This window comes from Corvus brachyrhynchos, unplaced genomic scaffold, assembly GCF_000691975.1.
Source record: "Corvus brachyrhynchos isolate BGI_N302 unplaced genomic scaffold, ASM69197v1 scaffold412, whole genome shotgun sequence".
Taxonomy (NCBI): Eukaryota; Metazoa; Chordata; class Aves; order Passeriformes; family Corvidae; genus Corvus; species Corvus brachyrhynchos.
Genome location: NW_008236761.1, coordinates 745,747 through 761,504, shown reverse-complemented (window position 1 = coordinate 761,504; position 15,758 = coordinate 745,747). Strand labels below are relative to the sequence as shown.

At 48.2% G+C, this 15,758-nt stretch overlaps 1 protein-coding gene across 1 annotated transcript in view; it reads right to left on the bottom strand.

Moving 5' to 3' along the window:
- Window positions 1-1,108: 1,108 nt before the first annotated feature.
- POLD3 (DNA polymerase delta 3, accessory subunit) overlaps window positions 1,109-15,758 on the bottom strand; it is a 26,663-nt gene continuing 12,013 nt past the window's right edge. Inside the window, exons 8-14 of the mRNA XM_017727077.1 lie at window positions 15,519-15,750; window positions 14,191-14,263; window positions 12,206-12,368; window positions 10,827-10,939; window positions 6,497-6,591; window positions 6,343-6,424; window positions 1,109-2,740 (exon numbers count right to left, since the gene is read on the bottom strand). Of these exons, the coding sequence (XP_017582566.1) occupies window positions 2,535-2,740; window positions 6,343-6,424; window positions 6,497-6,591; window positions 10,827-10,939; window positions 12,206-12,368; window positions 14,191-14,263; window positions 15,519-15,750 (964 nt within the window). The 3' untranslated portion in view covers window positions 1,109-2,534. The remainder of the gene's footprint in view (window positions 2,741-6,342; window positions 6,425-6,496; window positions 6,592-10,826; window positions 10,940-12,205; window positions 12,369-14,190; window positions 14,264-15,518; window positions 15,751-15,758) is intronic.

Below are 15,758 nucleotides of genomic sequence, written 5' to 3'. Positions count from 1 at the left end.
TTTCCGAGCAGGCCCTGCCCCGTGGGAAGGAGGGTCATAAATCAGCTCCGCTGTCTCCCGAACAAGGGATGGGGCTTTTGCATACCTCGGAGCAGCGCTTCCAGCCCCTCCCCAGGGCCTGCTGGTTCAGAAGCACCTTGTCCAACCAGAGCCCCGTGCAGCAACAGTTTTAGCCCGGAGCGTCTGACAGTGCAACTCCTCAGTGCACCTGGAAAACAAGGATGAAGACTCCTCTGCCTGAAATGAGGCTGTCAGGGAGGAGAGAAACACCATAAACCGCACTTCATTAAATAACCAATATCTTCTCCCACTGCCTCTTCTGAGGCTCTTGCAAGGGTGTAAATGTGGTGGGAAGGGAGATACAGGGGGAGGAGGAAAGGAGATCCCCCCGGGATTTGGATCTCCAGCTAAAAATGACAGATGAACAGGTACAAAGACTTCTGCATCTCCAGGAGCAGGCTTTGGACCCTGAGCCCTACCAGTGTGTCCCAAGGTGGGAGATGTGCTCCGCATTCCAAGAGCTACAGCCTGGCTCCCAGACATTTTGCCACCCTCCAGCCTCTGGGTGCCAAACGAGCGACCCCCACCCACAAGGGAGCCTTCTCCCTCTATCCAGCCCCAATTCCTTGCTCCCAGGCAGCGCCTAGGGACACTCCAGCCTCGGCCAAGGGGCATCCAGGGATCTGAAGCCCCCCTGGGGCTGGCAGCCCATGGAGTGCAGGAGTGGGGAGTATGAGATCATGATTTTTGGAAGTCTGAAGTTCTCCCGGGTCCTGCTCCTGCAGACATTAAGTCATTTTCCTGAGGAAGTGCCGTATGACGTCGATCTGGTTACAGGAGTCGGGGTGGAGCCGGGAGCTCCAGCGAGACCACGGCAGAGGTGAGGAGCACGAGTACCAGGACACCCCGTCCTGTCCCTCTGCCACAGGAATGACACTCCAGGGGTCCAAATTCAATACAAATCCTGGTATTTTGAGGTTTCAGATGCCCTAAAATACTCAGTTGAAAGCTTCCAGCACTGGTTTTGATGGAAGAAATCTTTACCCACTTCACCAGGGAAATGTCTTTGACTTCCATGCAGTCAAATATCACAACAACCCTTGGAAACTGGGATTTGACACATTATTTAATGAATAAGGGCAAACGAAAAAAAAAAATCTGTGTTTAATGGGATTTGTTACTTATCGTTACCTTTAAAAATACCCCCTCAACTCTACCAAGAACAACAGAACCACTACAGCAGGGTGGGTTTTTCTCTCAACAGTTAAATTTTCTTCATTTAACCAGAACAAGGTTGTTCATTCTCTTCCCAGGCCACAGCACAGGCACACACCCAGTGATGCTGCTGGTGTGCAGCAGCTCCTCTCAGTCATCCACTGGTGACACCAGCCCCTGTGTGGGAGCACTCCCCAGCCCAAGCCGCAGAAGCGCTCGGCATCAGCCCCTCTGGAAAATCTTTTACATCTCTCTATCAGCCTCAGCACCAGCCGAGCAGGAGGCCCAGACCAAGAGCTCCTTTCTGGTTAACAGGACTGCTGTGCTTTATTCCTCTCCCCTAACAGGTTCCCCAGGACCTTGTACTGTGACACACTTCCTTCAGCAGGCAGATGACGATATGTCCAAGGAGAACCTCCTCTCTTGTCTGGTTTACACCTGTAAAAAAACCCTTCAGGCAACCCCAAACCTACCAACCCCGCAATGCAGCACACAACTGTTCCCCTGGTACCTGCCTGGTGCTATCAGCAGTGCCCTCTCATCACCCTTCCCTCTGACTCATTGGCCTCCAAGGTCAAAGATCCAGTGCTTTCCCAAGAACAGCAAAGCCTTCCCCCAATTCCTCTGGAGCCAATTGGGTGGGAAGCCTCAAGGATGTTTTTGTGAAGACAGAACACCAACAGTGTCCCAGACTATAATTAGGCATCTGAGCAAGTTACAGAGGATACGTTCAAGGAAGAAAAGAGTAAGAGAATTTTATATGCACTGCTTTGTCCAAAAAAAGATTATGAAAGGCAGAGCAAAAACTATTTACTGGTCTTAGGGGGAAAATGAAGTACATTTCATTCAGTTAAAGCTGCAGCAGATGTTCAGTATTCGTGTCTGTGCCTGAAGACCTGCTACGTTACGGCTTCTACCCAACGTGAACGTTTGGATCAACCTGGAGAGCTGAGGGTGTACAAAGAGCAGAAGGAAACGCCACAGCTCCTCTCCTAACTAGCACCAAAGAGGTGATTAAAAAACTACAATTTCATGTGAACAGATTTAACAGCCTTTCAGGAGCTCCTCTAGATGTTGCTTCTAGCTGGCAGTTCCCATACTGCTTAGTGAAGATGACTGAAATTATGGCAGTAACAAATAAGAACTTCTCTCTGATACAAAATCTAGCCCAGAGGGCTTCCTTACACAGTAAGCAGGACACCTTGTGTAACCAGGGGTGGCATGGTGGCCTCCACAAGCAGCAGCAGCTTGCAGAGAGCCACACAAAAAAAGGGAGCAACACTCCCAAGCTGCCAAGAGGACCAGGAGAAAGACCCAGTTCATTTCTTCTGGAAAAAGCCCATGATGGAGACCTGTTTGTTGGCTCTGTTGGCAGGAGCTGCCCCTTTCTTCAGGCTCTTCCTTTCTTCCTTTGGTTCTCTCTTTGTGGGCAGTGCAGGCTGTTTGTGTGGAGCTGGTGCCTTGGGCTTGGGGAATTCATCCTCGCTGTCCGTGCAGGATTCGCTCTCGTAAACCTTCTCAGTCACTGGTGGAAAGGAGAGGGAAGGGAACAGAGGATGATGATGGTTAAGCCATCTTTATACCAAAGATCTCCCCACCGCAGCCTTCCCAGTGCACTCCTGGAAAGGAACATTTTAGGTTCAAGGAGCATATGTCAGACACAGGAATTAAGTCCATTGCTCAAGGTTAAGCAGTAGGAAATGGCCTCAAGTTGTGCTGGGGGAGGTTCAGGTTGGCTATCAGGGAGAATTCCTTCCTCAGAAGGGCTGTCCAGCCCTGGCACAGCTGCCCGCAGCAGTGGTGGAGTCCCCATCCCTGGAGGGATTTAAAGCTGTGTGGATGTGGCACTTGGGGACAGGGGTCAGTGGTGGCCTTGGCAGTGCTGGGGGAACAGCTAGAGCCAATGACCTTAGACAGCTGTTCCAACCTCAGTGATCCTGAGATTCTAATTCATATGGCAGAGGCTGACAAGCAGCCATCAGCAAGTGATGAATCTGAAGATCAGAATCGGTAGTTTAGCATTAGACAATGGAACATCTACTTTATGGCTACACCCCATCATTCTGACTTGGTCCGATTCCTACAGGGGCCAAAGCAATCAGACTGTCCAGAAATCCAGGCAAGACAACCTAGAGACAGCCCTGTGCTGCTCTCACCAGCACACTGGACAGCCAGGGAAGAGCCAAGCCGACGTCGCCCATCTCAAGGAGCACAAAACCTTTGGGGCAGCTTCTTTCCACAGAGGTGGCCAAAAAGGGCAAATATAAAGAAATCCTTTATAAAGAACCAACCCAAAGCTGTGTCTGCAATCAGGGACTGTGCCTGAAGGGGATTGCCAGCTCACTGCTGTCAGCGTCCGGCGATGGAAAGCCCAGGGATATAAAACAACGCTCACGGAAATTAAACTGGAGTCAGCTCTGCTGATGAAAGCCACCGTCAGATCCCAGTAAATGTTGTTATATCAGCTTTCCCAGCAGTGCTCTGGGATTCTTCTAGTAAGCCATTTTTCTTTAGCAACTGTATTCTTTTAAACAGATGTCTTAACTTCCCTTCTTCTGGGAAACTGGCTTTCACTTGTATTAATGCATCAAATTAAATAAGGTTTCCTACGTAACCAGAGACCGGGAAGAGGAATGCTATGAAATCCTCCTGGGCAGCACTAGCAGAACCTCAAACAGGGACTGCAAACCCAGCAATCTCCCTTCAGAGGCAACAGGCTTTTCAGGGAGCAGCTTCCACAGACCACTGGGTGAGCTTAAAAACCTTACCCTGTTGTCAGCCCTGTCAGGAATCGCTGGGAACTCCTGAAGTGTGCAGTTAACCCCCTCCAATTGCAGTAACACAGCTTAGATCAACTGCCTTTGGCTGCAATCTCAGCTGAACTTTACAATTCTGTATTTGCACCAGCTCTGGGTACACAGACACAGTTACTGATGCCCTGCTCACAGCCAGACTCCCTAAATCCCAGTGGCTCAAACGATGGGAGCTCTGAAATGCTGTAACACAGATTTTCCTCCAGTGCACGTCGATATTCCCACCTCCAAGCCCATGCATGTCCTTTCAAGCTTTAGGAAGTGTAAGGTAGAATCACACAAGCTTAAACCTCAGTAATTCCCCTTTACTAGAGACTAAGAGCAGGCACTCAATCCATGGATGCCTGTTGATGCCTAGGAATGTGTCTTGTGCTTCACTCCACAAACACTTTAATTGCTCAATTTCCCCCAGGGCTAATCCCTAAATTACTTCCGCTTTTTGACACCAATTCCTTGCTATTGCAGCTATTGTGAAAACCATCACTTAAAATTGTGGAGAAAGATAAAGTACAGCCTCATTCTAATGTTAGGATTTAACATCTCTTAAAACCTAGCCTTGGTTTGAAACAAAAAAAAGACAGCACAGAGAGGGGAAAAAAACCCTATATTTCAAAGAATAACTAAAATTTACATTAGCCTGGGAGATTTGTAAGTTATTTAGCCTTTGAATTATTAGGCCTGTGCATGGAAAAGGTGGGGAATGGAAGGGAGGAGAGGAACTGGACAATAACCAGACAGCAAGTTCTGCACAACAGGCTGGAGGGTTCTTAGCAGAGAAAGCAGCATCTCCTCCCTACCCAGTTCCTCAGTATCCCAGCTCCATCCCTCTCTCCATCCCACAGGATGTGTCTCCCAAAGGGACAGCAGGGGCTTGCAATCCCTTTTCATAAAACGGATATGAACTGTAAAACCACGAGTCTGGATTTTCCAAGGGACTATGAAACCCTGTGGGGGTGAAAAGCAGAGAAAGCAAGGCAATATTCCCAGCCCTGGTCTCACTAGAGAGGCTGAACAGAGGGAGAAGAGCACTATTTGCTGGACGCTGAACCCGCAGGAGTCATTCCTGTGCTCTGGACGCAGAGTTTGTGCAACTCAACTCCCCATCTAATGCTACTTTGTTCCCTTTTCCTTCCAAGTGTTTTAATGGTTCTATCTGGGATGGGAGAGCACAACACCCCGTAACGGAATGGGCCAAAGGTGTCGATAACTTTGTGCAAGTCCAATTCTCGGACACGAATCCAGTACTCGGGATCTCAGTCCCCAGTGCAGCCAGCTGCTGAGTGCTACAGCTTTGTGTTTCTTTAAAGGAGACACACCAAGTTAATGGGAAGCAGAAGATGCAGCTCTGCAGACAGGTGCCAACAGACACAGGCTGAGTCCAGGCCAGGCAGCTCCGCAGCTGGGCCAGGAGTGCCCGAGTCTCTCCATGCTCAGCACCACAACAGACCTGCAGAACAGCACCACACCCTCCCCAGCACTGGCTGGGCTCCACTGACATCCCCTCAGCCCCTCCAGCTGGGGAATGAAAGCATCCCATACAATCGAGCTGACAACAGCTTTACAAAGAACACATTCCACGCTCTTCACTATTTAAAGGCTCTAAAAATACCCCCAAAATCCAACAAAACCCAAATGAACATACTCTGGACGTTTGCAGCTCAACTTCAATGTCAGGACATGGAGGAAACAAATACAGTGGTGTTACACAGCTTTCTCCAGGTCACAGGAGGAAGCAGAGTCCAGTCAGGCTGGAATTCAAAGCCTCTGGCTCTCAGGGCTTCCATAGGGACTCTCTTCCCTTCAGAAAGCAAAGTCACCCTTATCAGAAACAGAAACCCTATGAAGTATTTAAGCCCCAACTTATTCCCTGTTTATCTGGGATACCGAAAGTTTCTTTAACATATAATCAAGTTCTTCTGCACAGCTCAGGATTTATCCTCAAAGGAAAAAAAAACCAACGAAGTTATCTCAGCCAGAATTTATCCCAAACCCTAAACCTCCTTCTGTACCATCATTAAAAGCTTGCAGCTTTGCAGAGGCAAGTAAATGAAGGTGGTACTCATGCTGGCAGGAGGAAAGGGAAAAGAACTGAAGGAAAAGATGTGAATAATCAAAAAGGGGAAGGCTTCAGGTACAGCTCTGACTCCCTACCCAGGCCTTCACCAGAGGGGCAGTTACCTCAATCTGGGAGCAGGAGTTCCAAGTGGGATGACAAAGTGATTTTTTGAACCTCTTTCTAAGCCTGGGAGAGGCTGGCCTGTTAAAATGGTCCATAAAGTGAGCTCCAGTGAGTGTAGGGCACAGCCAGTCTTACCCATGCAGCCTTCCTCTTCATCAATAAACATCTTGGATTTCAGCACACGCTTCCGCTTCCTCTTCCTCCCTCCAGCTGAGCCCTGGAGGACATTGCAGCATTGTGAGAAACCAGGAGCTAATTTCTGGCAGTTATCACTGTAATCTGCCCTCACCTCTGTGGATGCAGGCTCCAGTTCAGTTTTCAGAGCAGGTGCAGGTGGTGGAGATGGAGCTCTCTCTTCCTCGGGTGCGGGAGATGGCGGGACATCTGCTAAGAAGAGGAACACCTTGATAGCACGTGGGTCTAATGCTACACGCTGCAGTTCCCAAAGGAAGGAGAGTGGGATAGGATGGGAGAAGTGCGCTGGGGATTTTTGGTAAGCCAAAAAAATCAGTTCCACCAAAGGAAACTTTAAAAACAGGCACAGGAACTGGCATGTTTCAGCTATACATTTCACTTACTTGTTAAAAAGAACAACTGTCATTTTTTTAGAAATTAAAAGAGGCGGGGTGTGGTGAAACAGTTGCTGCCTCACTGGTGGTGCTACACATCCCAAACAATCCATGCTATTAGCTTAACCCAAGAATCAAGTGCAGTATACTGCCACACATCCTAAAAGATTGTTAAGGGACATATCAAGCTTTTATTTGAAAACAAACAAACAAACAAACAAAAACCCCCAACAAACCAAACCACTGCGAAAAATGAAGCTGATTCTCTCATTGTTTCATCTCCTTGCTCTCCTCTGGGTTCAAGGACAGGGATACCGGGCTCCATTCAATGCCAAGACTGATCGAACCAGTCCAGGACACCTTCACACATTTTTATGGAGCAAAGCAAGCTCTGGAGCCTCCACCAGCAACGTCAAAGTGAGACAAGCAGGGCTTCAGACCAACAAGCAAGGCAGGGTCACCCTCTTGTGGGGCTGGCAGGGCGACAGAGCTCCATGAGATCCAAGGGAGAAACGCTGCCACGCAAGCCCTCAGATGCGGGGGAGAGCTGGCAAGTGGGGGAACAAACTCCTCCTGTGACCTATTGCTTCATCCCAACCAGGATGTGGCTGGAGCGGACGGTGAGTGCCTGCCTGGCTCCTGCTCGCAGCCCTGCTGGCTCCAGCACCGCCCTCACTCATCCCGCCCGAGCACCGAGTCGGGATCTGGAGCTGTCCCGAGGGATTAGGTCAGTGTGAGCAGCTACGGCTCTGCCAGGCACGCGGCCAGCTGACCTTCGGAGGTTACGAAGGGCTCGAGTTGAAACGGTGCTCGGCTGCCAAGGCCCAATAATAAATTACATTCCTCAGCAAGGACTCGGCCTCCCAACTACTGCAGTAAGCGAGGCACGGGAATGCAAACAGAGCGGGGTAACGTGACTCGGGTTTCACCCTGCTCCAGAGGGCTGGGCTGGCAGCGCTGCGAGGACAGGGCCGAACGAAGGCTCTGCTCCGAGGTGGAAGTGCTGGGTGGCGAGGGGCTGAGGGGGGGCAGAACTCCCCGTATTTATCCCAGCCTCGCAGCAGTGGAGGCCTCCACACACTGGCCTGCCCGGCACCAAACCTGCATCACCACTGCCCAGCCTGGCCTCAGACTTTTGAAATATCTTTAGGAGAGGACAGGCTAGGAGGGTTGAAAACCAGCCTGGTGAAAAGCCTCTGCCATGCTCAAGCAGAGGCTGCTGAAGGCATTGTCAGCGTGCCAGCTCCACTAGATTCCTTGGGGGAAATTTGGGCATTTTTAACGTCCTTCAAACAATTTCCCCCGCTCTTGGCAGGCAGAAGGCACCTTCTCCCCACATCAGAGTGTTTAGGACTACTATCAAGCTCTTTATTACTTTATTGTCCTCTTCTAGCCAACACAGCCCTCTGACATGTGATAACTCCTGAGTCAACCACTAGCTGCTGCCCACAGTTTGCTCAACAGCAACAGCTGCATGAAATGGATACAAGCTGGGCAACTGGATGGACCAAAGATGTAAATCCTGGCTTTGTTTGGTTTGCTCTGACCCTGCCTGGAAAAACTGTGAGAAGCTTTAGTGCTTCTGCTGTGGCTCTCCAAAACCCACGGAGTTTGTAGGTCACAGTGCCACTGAAATCACCCTCCAAAGTGGCTGTAAAACACTTGTCAACACTGCAAAACGCTGCCTGTGTTGGTACAGCTGAAGCTGCCAAACCTCCTGTCCTCTGTGGGCGCATTTGTGGAGTTTATTCTGGCACTGGAAGCAAAACAACCCGCAGTGACTAAGGAACCCTCATACCAATATCACTTCTTAATGAAAAATCATTTAAATGGAGAGGATTGTGCCTTATGCCCTCTCTGTATTTTCAGCGTGGTACAATGTGCTGATGCTGGTGTAAGGAGAGCTTATTTGGGCTACTTTTAGTACATCAAGAGCAGACTAACATAGAACTAGGCAGAAGACCTGCCTGACACAGAAGTGTCCATACAGCGCTTCACATCAGCCATGCATGAGTTTTGCACCCACAAAACCTTGCTAAGTGTGCCTGTCACTCCAGGCCCCATTTTGCTCACTGATGCTGTTGATTCAAGTTGCCCCTGCTCTCTGGAGAAACCTGTTTGCACCTTTCCAAGGATAAATGCTCTTGAAGTCCAGCTGCTGTATATATTATTATTTTTTTTAATTATTTGTTTCATCCAACTCACAGTCTTCTACTTGAATACGGAATATAATATTACCAGTTTGGACTCATTAGAAATATTCCAAACAATTCAAATCTATCTTCTTTCATCTGGTTGGATTTAGGAGGGCAAGTAGCAGGACCAAAGGGATGAGTTCTCTCAATTCTCATTTTCCCTTTTGAAAGGGCAAACTGAGTGATATCCAAATTTCATATGCTGTAATTTGCATAAATTTAAAATTCTAATGCACAACACAAAGAAATAAAGAACAAAGAGGGTTCTGATGACAGAGCAGCAATGGCAGTGACAAAAATCCTCTCCAGTCCCTGACCATCCTCTGGGGGAAGAACTTTTCCCTAATATCCAACCTAAACCTGTCCTGACACAGGTCCAGCTGTTCCCTCAGGTTCTATCCCTGGTCACGAGAGAAAATACAATGGAATAAATGAAACCAGAAGGCATCCCATTCAAAAGCACTAACTGGTCAACACATGCTAAGGTCACGCAGGTATCCCATAGGAGACCAGAGAGTTCTAATATTCCAAACTCCTGCCAGACCTCACTCACAGGATGTGGATAAGCTGAGAGATTCCAGCCCAGCAAGGATGGGCTGATTTCAAAATTCCCTCCTCAGAGCTAAACAACTTGGCTTGTCAGTAGGGGAGTGATGAGGAAATGGAAAGACAAACATTTGAAGAAATAAATACCAAAGAATGTGAGCATCTCTATATAGATATATATTATAGCCAAAGAAGGAGCTTCACACAGGAATGTGACGGAATTAAGGCTGATCACGAAGAACAGCTTCCTGAGAGATTTATCATCCTGAGGAAGTCTAAGAAGTGATACATACTTGATGACAAAGATCACTTGAAATTATGTGGGCAGAAGGGAAACTATGAAAACAGGCCTAATACTGCAAAGATACCAACAGCGGCCACCTCTCCCCTGGCACTGCAGATTTTCCTGATGTCCTGGTTGTTGCCCACGTGCCAGCCACACTAAATGAGAAATCAGCTCTCCTGAGGGACTCCACTTCCTCACCAGTACACCCCATTTGCTGTTTCACCTTCTTTTACTGGAGCTCTACACCAAACCGGTGGTTTCAATTACTTGTCCGTAATGATCCCCATGTTCTTTTCCTGAGCAGCGTGTTGGATGACTGTTCCATTTAGAAAATACTCCCAAGCTCAATTCCAACTTATTTTCCAGTTATCTATATTGAACGGCATTTGTCACCTCAATTATCCAAATTCTTTGGAATCCAGCCCTGCTGTTCCTCATTATAAGCCCAAATCTTGCAATGTTCTGCGTACCCCACTCCTGTCACAGCCACCGAGGAGACGCAGAGTCGCAGCGGATATGGCTCAACCGCTTCGCCTCCAGCTTCCCTATTCTCTCTCTTCTTTTTGGAAGTCTCGCTTCCAACACTGTCTTCCAAACCCTTTCTATAAACAGACAGAATAAAGATACTAAAAATGACCCCGTGAGGAGAGGGAGGTCACTGGTGAGTGTTTCCTCCCCGCACAAACTGGTTCTGACCAGCCCTACGGTTCTGGAAGGCGCGCTATCTTTCACAAGAGATTTGGGAACATCCTTCCCACACGTCAGTGGCACTGGCAGCACACTTGGTGAGGAGACAGCCAGGTCTGAGCTAAGCTAAAACAAAGACTGAATCGCTGAGACATCTCAACTCTATGCCCAAGTGCTTGCAGCACAAACATAAACAGAGAGCTCAAGCTACAGCCATTTCCACGGTCTTTAGTCCTTTAAACTATTCCCTCAATCATTGACCAATAGATTTGGAGAGTAATGTTTTGGAAATCAGACCCCTGACCTAAATGCCAGATTGTTTACAGATCTTTTTACCTTCTTCATCACTGCTGTCAGACTGAAGTTGTTTGATTCGCTTCCTCTTTTTCTTCACATTTTCGGGATCTCCTTCTTCCTCGTCATCCGACCTATCTGTTCTCTTCGTTTTACTGCCACAAAAAGTAAAAGGGAAAAAAAGGAATGAACACCCATTATCTCTCATGTGTGCATGAAAGCATCATGTGTGTTTGGATGAGCACATTCCTGATGCAAGGAAATCAAATGCCTCTTGAAAACATGAGCATCTCGTGCTCCGAACTGTATACTCACTGCACAACCAGGCACAGGCACACGAGCATTTCCAGGCCTCTCATCCTTACCCACATCCAGCTCTCCAAAACAAGGAGGATTTCTTTAGCCCCTCTGCAGTTCAGCCCAGTACCTCACCTCGCCTGGCCACAGCAGCCTGGCAAGAGCGTATTTCTGATCTTGTCTCTTTAGCTCAGGCTCCCAGTGTCCCCAAAAGCATCACTCAGAAGCTCTTTTGACAGACTGCTTGCCACTGACTGACTATGAGGTAGTGTCTCAGAATCCTGGAGCCATTTTTAAAGACTACTGGAAAAATAAAATAGCTTCTTTCTTTTTAATGTTGGCGAGACGTGTCAGACGAACAAGCCTGGAGGCTAAAGGCCCACGTATCCTCAAAGAGCTGGGACAGCCCAAGTGGCCTTCCCAACTCCATGCTGCCAACACCTCCAGGCCCTTGGCTTCTTGGACAAGACTATCAATAAGACGAGCAGTTAGTCTAACTGTGATGGTGGGCTGGGTGGTGTGCTTACCTATTCAGTTAGAAATGGATTGAGACCACCAATTAATTACTCATAGGCCACCAGAGAGCCATCAGACTGTAGTGATTCTTTGTCTCTGTCAGTTTGGGTTGGATTAAACACAAAGGGCTGAATTTAAAATTAACTTGCAGCCTCAGCCCAAAGTAAACCAGTGGCATTGAAAGCAGCCGTACATGAGCTACGGAGATCAACAAGCACAACTTTGTGCTGCAAGCTGTGTACATACAGGCCTGGGAATATCCCACCTTCCCTGCAGGACAGGTGCTCCTGCCAGCCCCCCCCACGCTGCCTGCAGGGTCTCTCCTACGGCTGCTCACAGTGGGAGGTTGTCTCATGGAAAGCCATCCCTTCCCACTGAAGACAACCTGGGCCGTGTCCCTTCCCATATGCAATGGCACCAATGGCCCTGAGGCACCTACAGCAGTAAATGGAAAAGAAACACCAGGAAAAACTCCTGAGATAATTTTAGTCAGGTTTAACACAATTGAGTAGATGGAAACAGGAGGTGAGCCAGCATTGAATGACCAGCCAGCTCCATGCAGGCCGTCCACAAGCAGGTTCACAGGGACCCTGAAAGGCACGACCCACCTCTTCTTGTCCTTTTGTTGAATTCTAGCAGACTCTGTTTTCTTCCCAGGTTTCTCTGCTACAGTATTAGGAGATGACTCTGGTTCTGCTACAGCAACTGAAGGCTTCACCACTTCCTTCTCCTCCTTTGGCTGCTCAGGCACCGAGCTGACTTTGAGTTTATCTGCAAATACACCATTCAAAAAGAACAAACACCAGGCATTCGGTTTGAATGACAACTTACAAAGCAGCTGGCCAGCTCTGTGCACCAAGAATACAGACAACACTACCCATCGTGGATTTAGGGATCTGGACTGCATTAGGGATCTAGACTGGCCAAGCTGTATCAGACATGGGAAAAAGAAGGGTATGCTTAAATTTCTAGGTGATTTTCCACGGTTCTGCTGTTCCTGATGTCAAGCCACGTGTACTGCAGCAGTTAAACTTTGTGGAAGAGGACTGGGAGGCAGTGGCAGGAGATCATCAGTGGGGTCAGAGGCTGCTGGGAGGGCCACGACATTGTGCCAATGCCTTTCTGGGAGTGCTGGAAAACCAGGCTGGCTGCTTCCTTGGGCAAGCGCAAACACCACTGGAACGACAGCTCCCCTATTTATAATCAACAGCAGAAAGCCCAAGGACCCCACTGCTGTTAACTCAGGACTTTCTGGCAATGGTGGAACCTTTGAAGCCAGGAGAGACGTGCATGTAGGGAATAAATCTTACTCCTGGAATCCCACCCTCTCTTCCATACACATAATCATTTCCAGTTCTGCTCAGTTTGCTCCTTCTCTGCAGCCACCTCACAAGTTTCCTTCATGTGCTCCCTGACAGGACTCGTCAGAGAAGAGAACCCCTTTGGGAATGATGGAAATGCATCCACAAAGCCTTCCCCATCACCACTGGGTCACCTTTACCATGCCAGTTTGGGTTTTCAGCACATGAACTTTGGTCTAGGGCTCTTCTCAGACCTTCAGAATTTACTGCAGTTAATTGTAGTGACTGTCCTTAGGCTGAGAGTGTCCTCAGCTCCCTCAGTCTCACCAAAACAGGGACGCAAAGAGTCCCAGCAGGGCTGTGCCTTGTGTGTTCTGTGCTGGAACTGTCCCCTGCAAACTCTGAGAGATGTCTGTTAGAAAGTGAACTTTGCTGTTTACTCTCTCCCAAAATTCCTCTTTGAAGCCTCTTGTACTCACTGTTATGAGGAAATCTTTGAAGAAGGTCCCACAGTCCTTTTCCAATATCTACTTAAAAGCTTCAGCATATTTTCTTTAGACTTGGATAATTCAGAAGGGACTTGAAGAGGCCACCTAGTCCAAACCTCTGCTCAAACAGAAAGGCCACCCCTCACTTTTATTCTCCATTTATTAGTCCTTCAGTTTTCAGGAAAGAAATTAACCCTAAAGGTAATGATGGGCTCCCCAGTGCTGTGTGATGAAAAGCAAGCACCATTAACTTGCCCTGCAAAACAGGTTTTGGCAAACATCACCAATAGCTGATCTTCCAGCCAGGAGAACTCACTTTAAATCAGATTTCTTCTGCACTAAAAATCCTTCCTGAGTTAGTCTGTTCAAATATGTCATTTTAATTGATCTCCCTCCAGCAAGCTTTTTGTCTGAAAAATTCCACTGAAAACTCTTAATTTTTGCCTTAAGAGCTGTGTGCAAAAACATTAACCCCTTCGAGTGCAAAAGAGCAGAAAAACAGTATGGAAAACTATTAGGAAAGAAGGGATATAAAACAAATCCAGTGAGTTTGGTAGTGTGGGGACGGGGAGGAAGAGTTCTGCTCCTTTCTGTATGCCTCCCATCATGGCTCCACTACGAAACACTTGATTCCACTGAATATTTTTTAATTCCTACCCAGCTTAAATAAAATATAATTAAAAAAAAAAAAAAAGAGACTTCAAATAACCCTCAGGTTTGAGGGCTTTCTGGTTTGTTTTTTTTTTCAACTACAACAGGCTGTTTCCTGACCATGATGGCCTCTGAAAACAGAAAAGTACTTACTCATAGCAGCTTTTCCAAAGAAGTTGTTCATGATGTTGTTCTTTGTTGGTGGTTTGCTGCTTGCTGCAGACACCTGGAAGCAAAGAGAGGAATAACCACAGGAAGTGTTCCCAGTCCCCAAGATGCACAGCACTGCTTCTGGACAAGCAAAATAATAGATATCATTTGTTCCCACTGCCTTAGATTTTAGCAGCTGTTTTTGGAGAATCTGAAGATACTCACTAGATACTATGTGCATCAAAGGGGCCAGAGTAAGTTACTAAGGACTCTTTGGCCAGGCCTTCAGATCTGGCTTGGGGCACACTCCCATCTGATGCCTGACTGTTACTGAAATAAGTGCTTGGGACTTGGGTCAGCTCCCAGGAGAGAACTGTTCCTTTTGCAAACCATCAGTGCCTCAATTCACAGCGGCCGACAGAGGAAAGAACAGGGATTGGCCAAACCAGGAAGGCTTTATCCAGCTCCTCTGGCACGTAGGCTGTTAGCAGAGAAATATCACTGCTCTATTGCACCAATGCAGCCACCAAAGTGAGAAATCACACACCCCCCCACACACCCACGCCCACACCACCTAAGGAAGTGCAGCCTCCTAATCCAACTTATTTTCATGCAAATAAAAGGCAAACAGACACTAAAGTTCCCAAAATGTGCACACTTCACCAGTTCTAAACTCCCTATAAAAATCAGAAAAAGGAACTGAAACGTACTCAGCTGTTATAAAAAGGCCAAACCATCCACAGGGACTGTTACCATTTTAACACCCGTTTTGCTGGGCACATTGCTTTAAAAACAATTATACTAATTAAAATGAAAACATAATCCTATCCTGGAAAAACAGCAGTCCAGAAGATAAACAATTTAGTCTTGCACAGGTCAAGCTCTGAAACTTCCCTAACAAACCGAGTTTAAACACCTTGATACTTTTAAGACCTGGGCTTCTCAAGTTTCACCTATTGCTCAAAACAAATCCTTTTAAGCACAATGGAGAGAGCAAGATCCTCAGCTGGTGTGTATACTGACATAGCTGGGGACAACGCAACAATTGTCTCCATGAGGCAGCTATGCTGGCTTACGCTCGCCGGAGACCCGGCTGACTGGGGAATGTCAAAGTTATGGCAAATACACGTTTGTGGAGAGATCAGGAGCGTGGCATGAGGCGTTTCTGCCCCAGTGACTGCACACAGCCAAACACTTTCAAAGCATCACTGAGCATTCCCAGCGGGACGCGGGTTTAGCACGAGGAGCAGCGCAGGGCTGGCTGAGGTCACTGAGGTGCTGTGAGAGCGGATCACTAACGCCATGAACCCAGGGGCTCTGAGGTAACTTACACCTGGGGCCTCCTTGGCCTCTGTTTTGGCCTCCTTATGTGCGTCCTGGGGTCTGGCCGCTGCTTTGGCCGCAAACATCCCCATGATCCCTTTGTGCTGCTGCGGGGGCGGCTTGGCAGCCGGGGGCCCGTGGCCGTTGACCGCGCTGGCAGCATCGGGGTCCCTTTGCCTCTGGGGACTCTGTGCGGACGCCGGTGCTCGGGGGGCGTCCGGGGGGGGGCTCGGGCAGCGGGGGGGGCC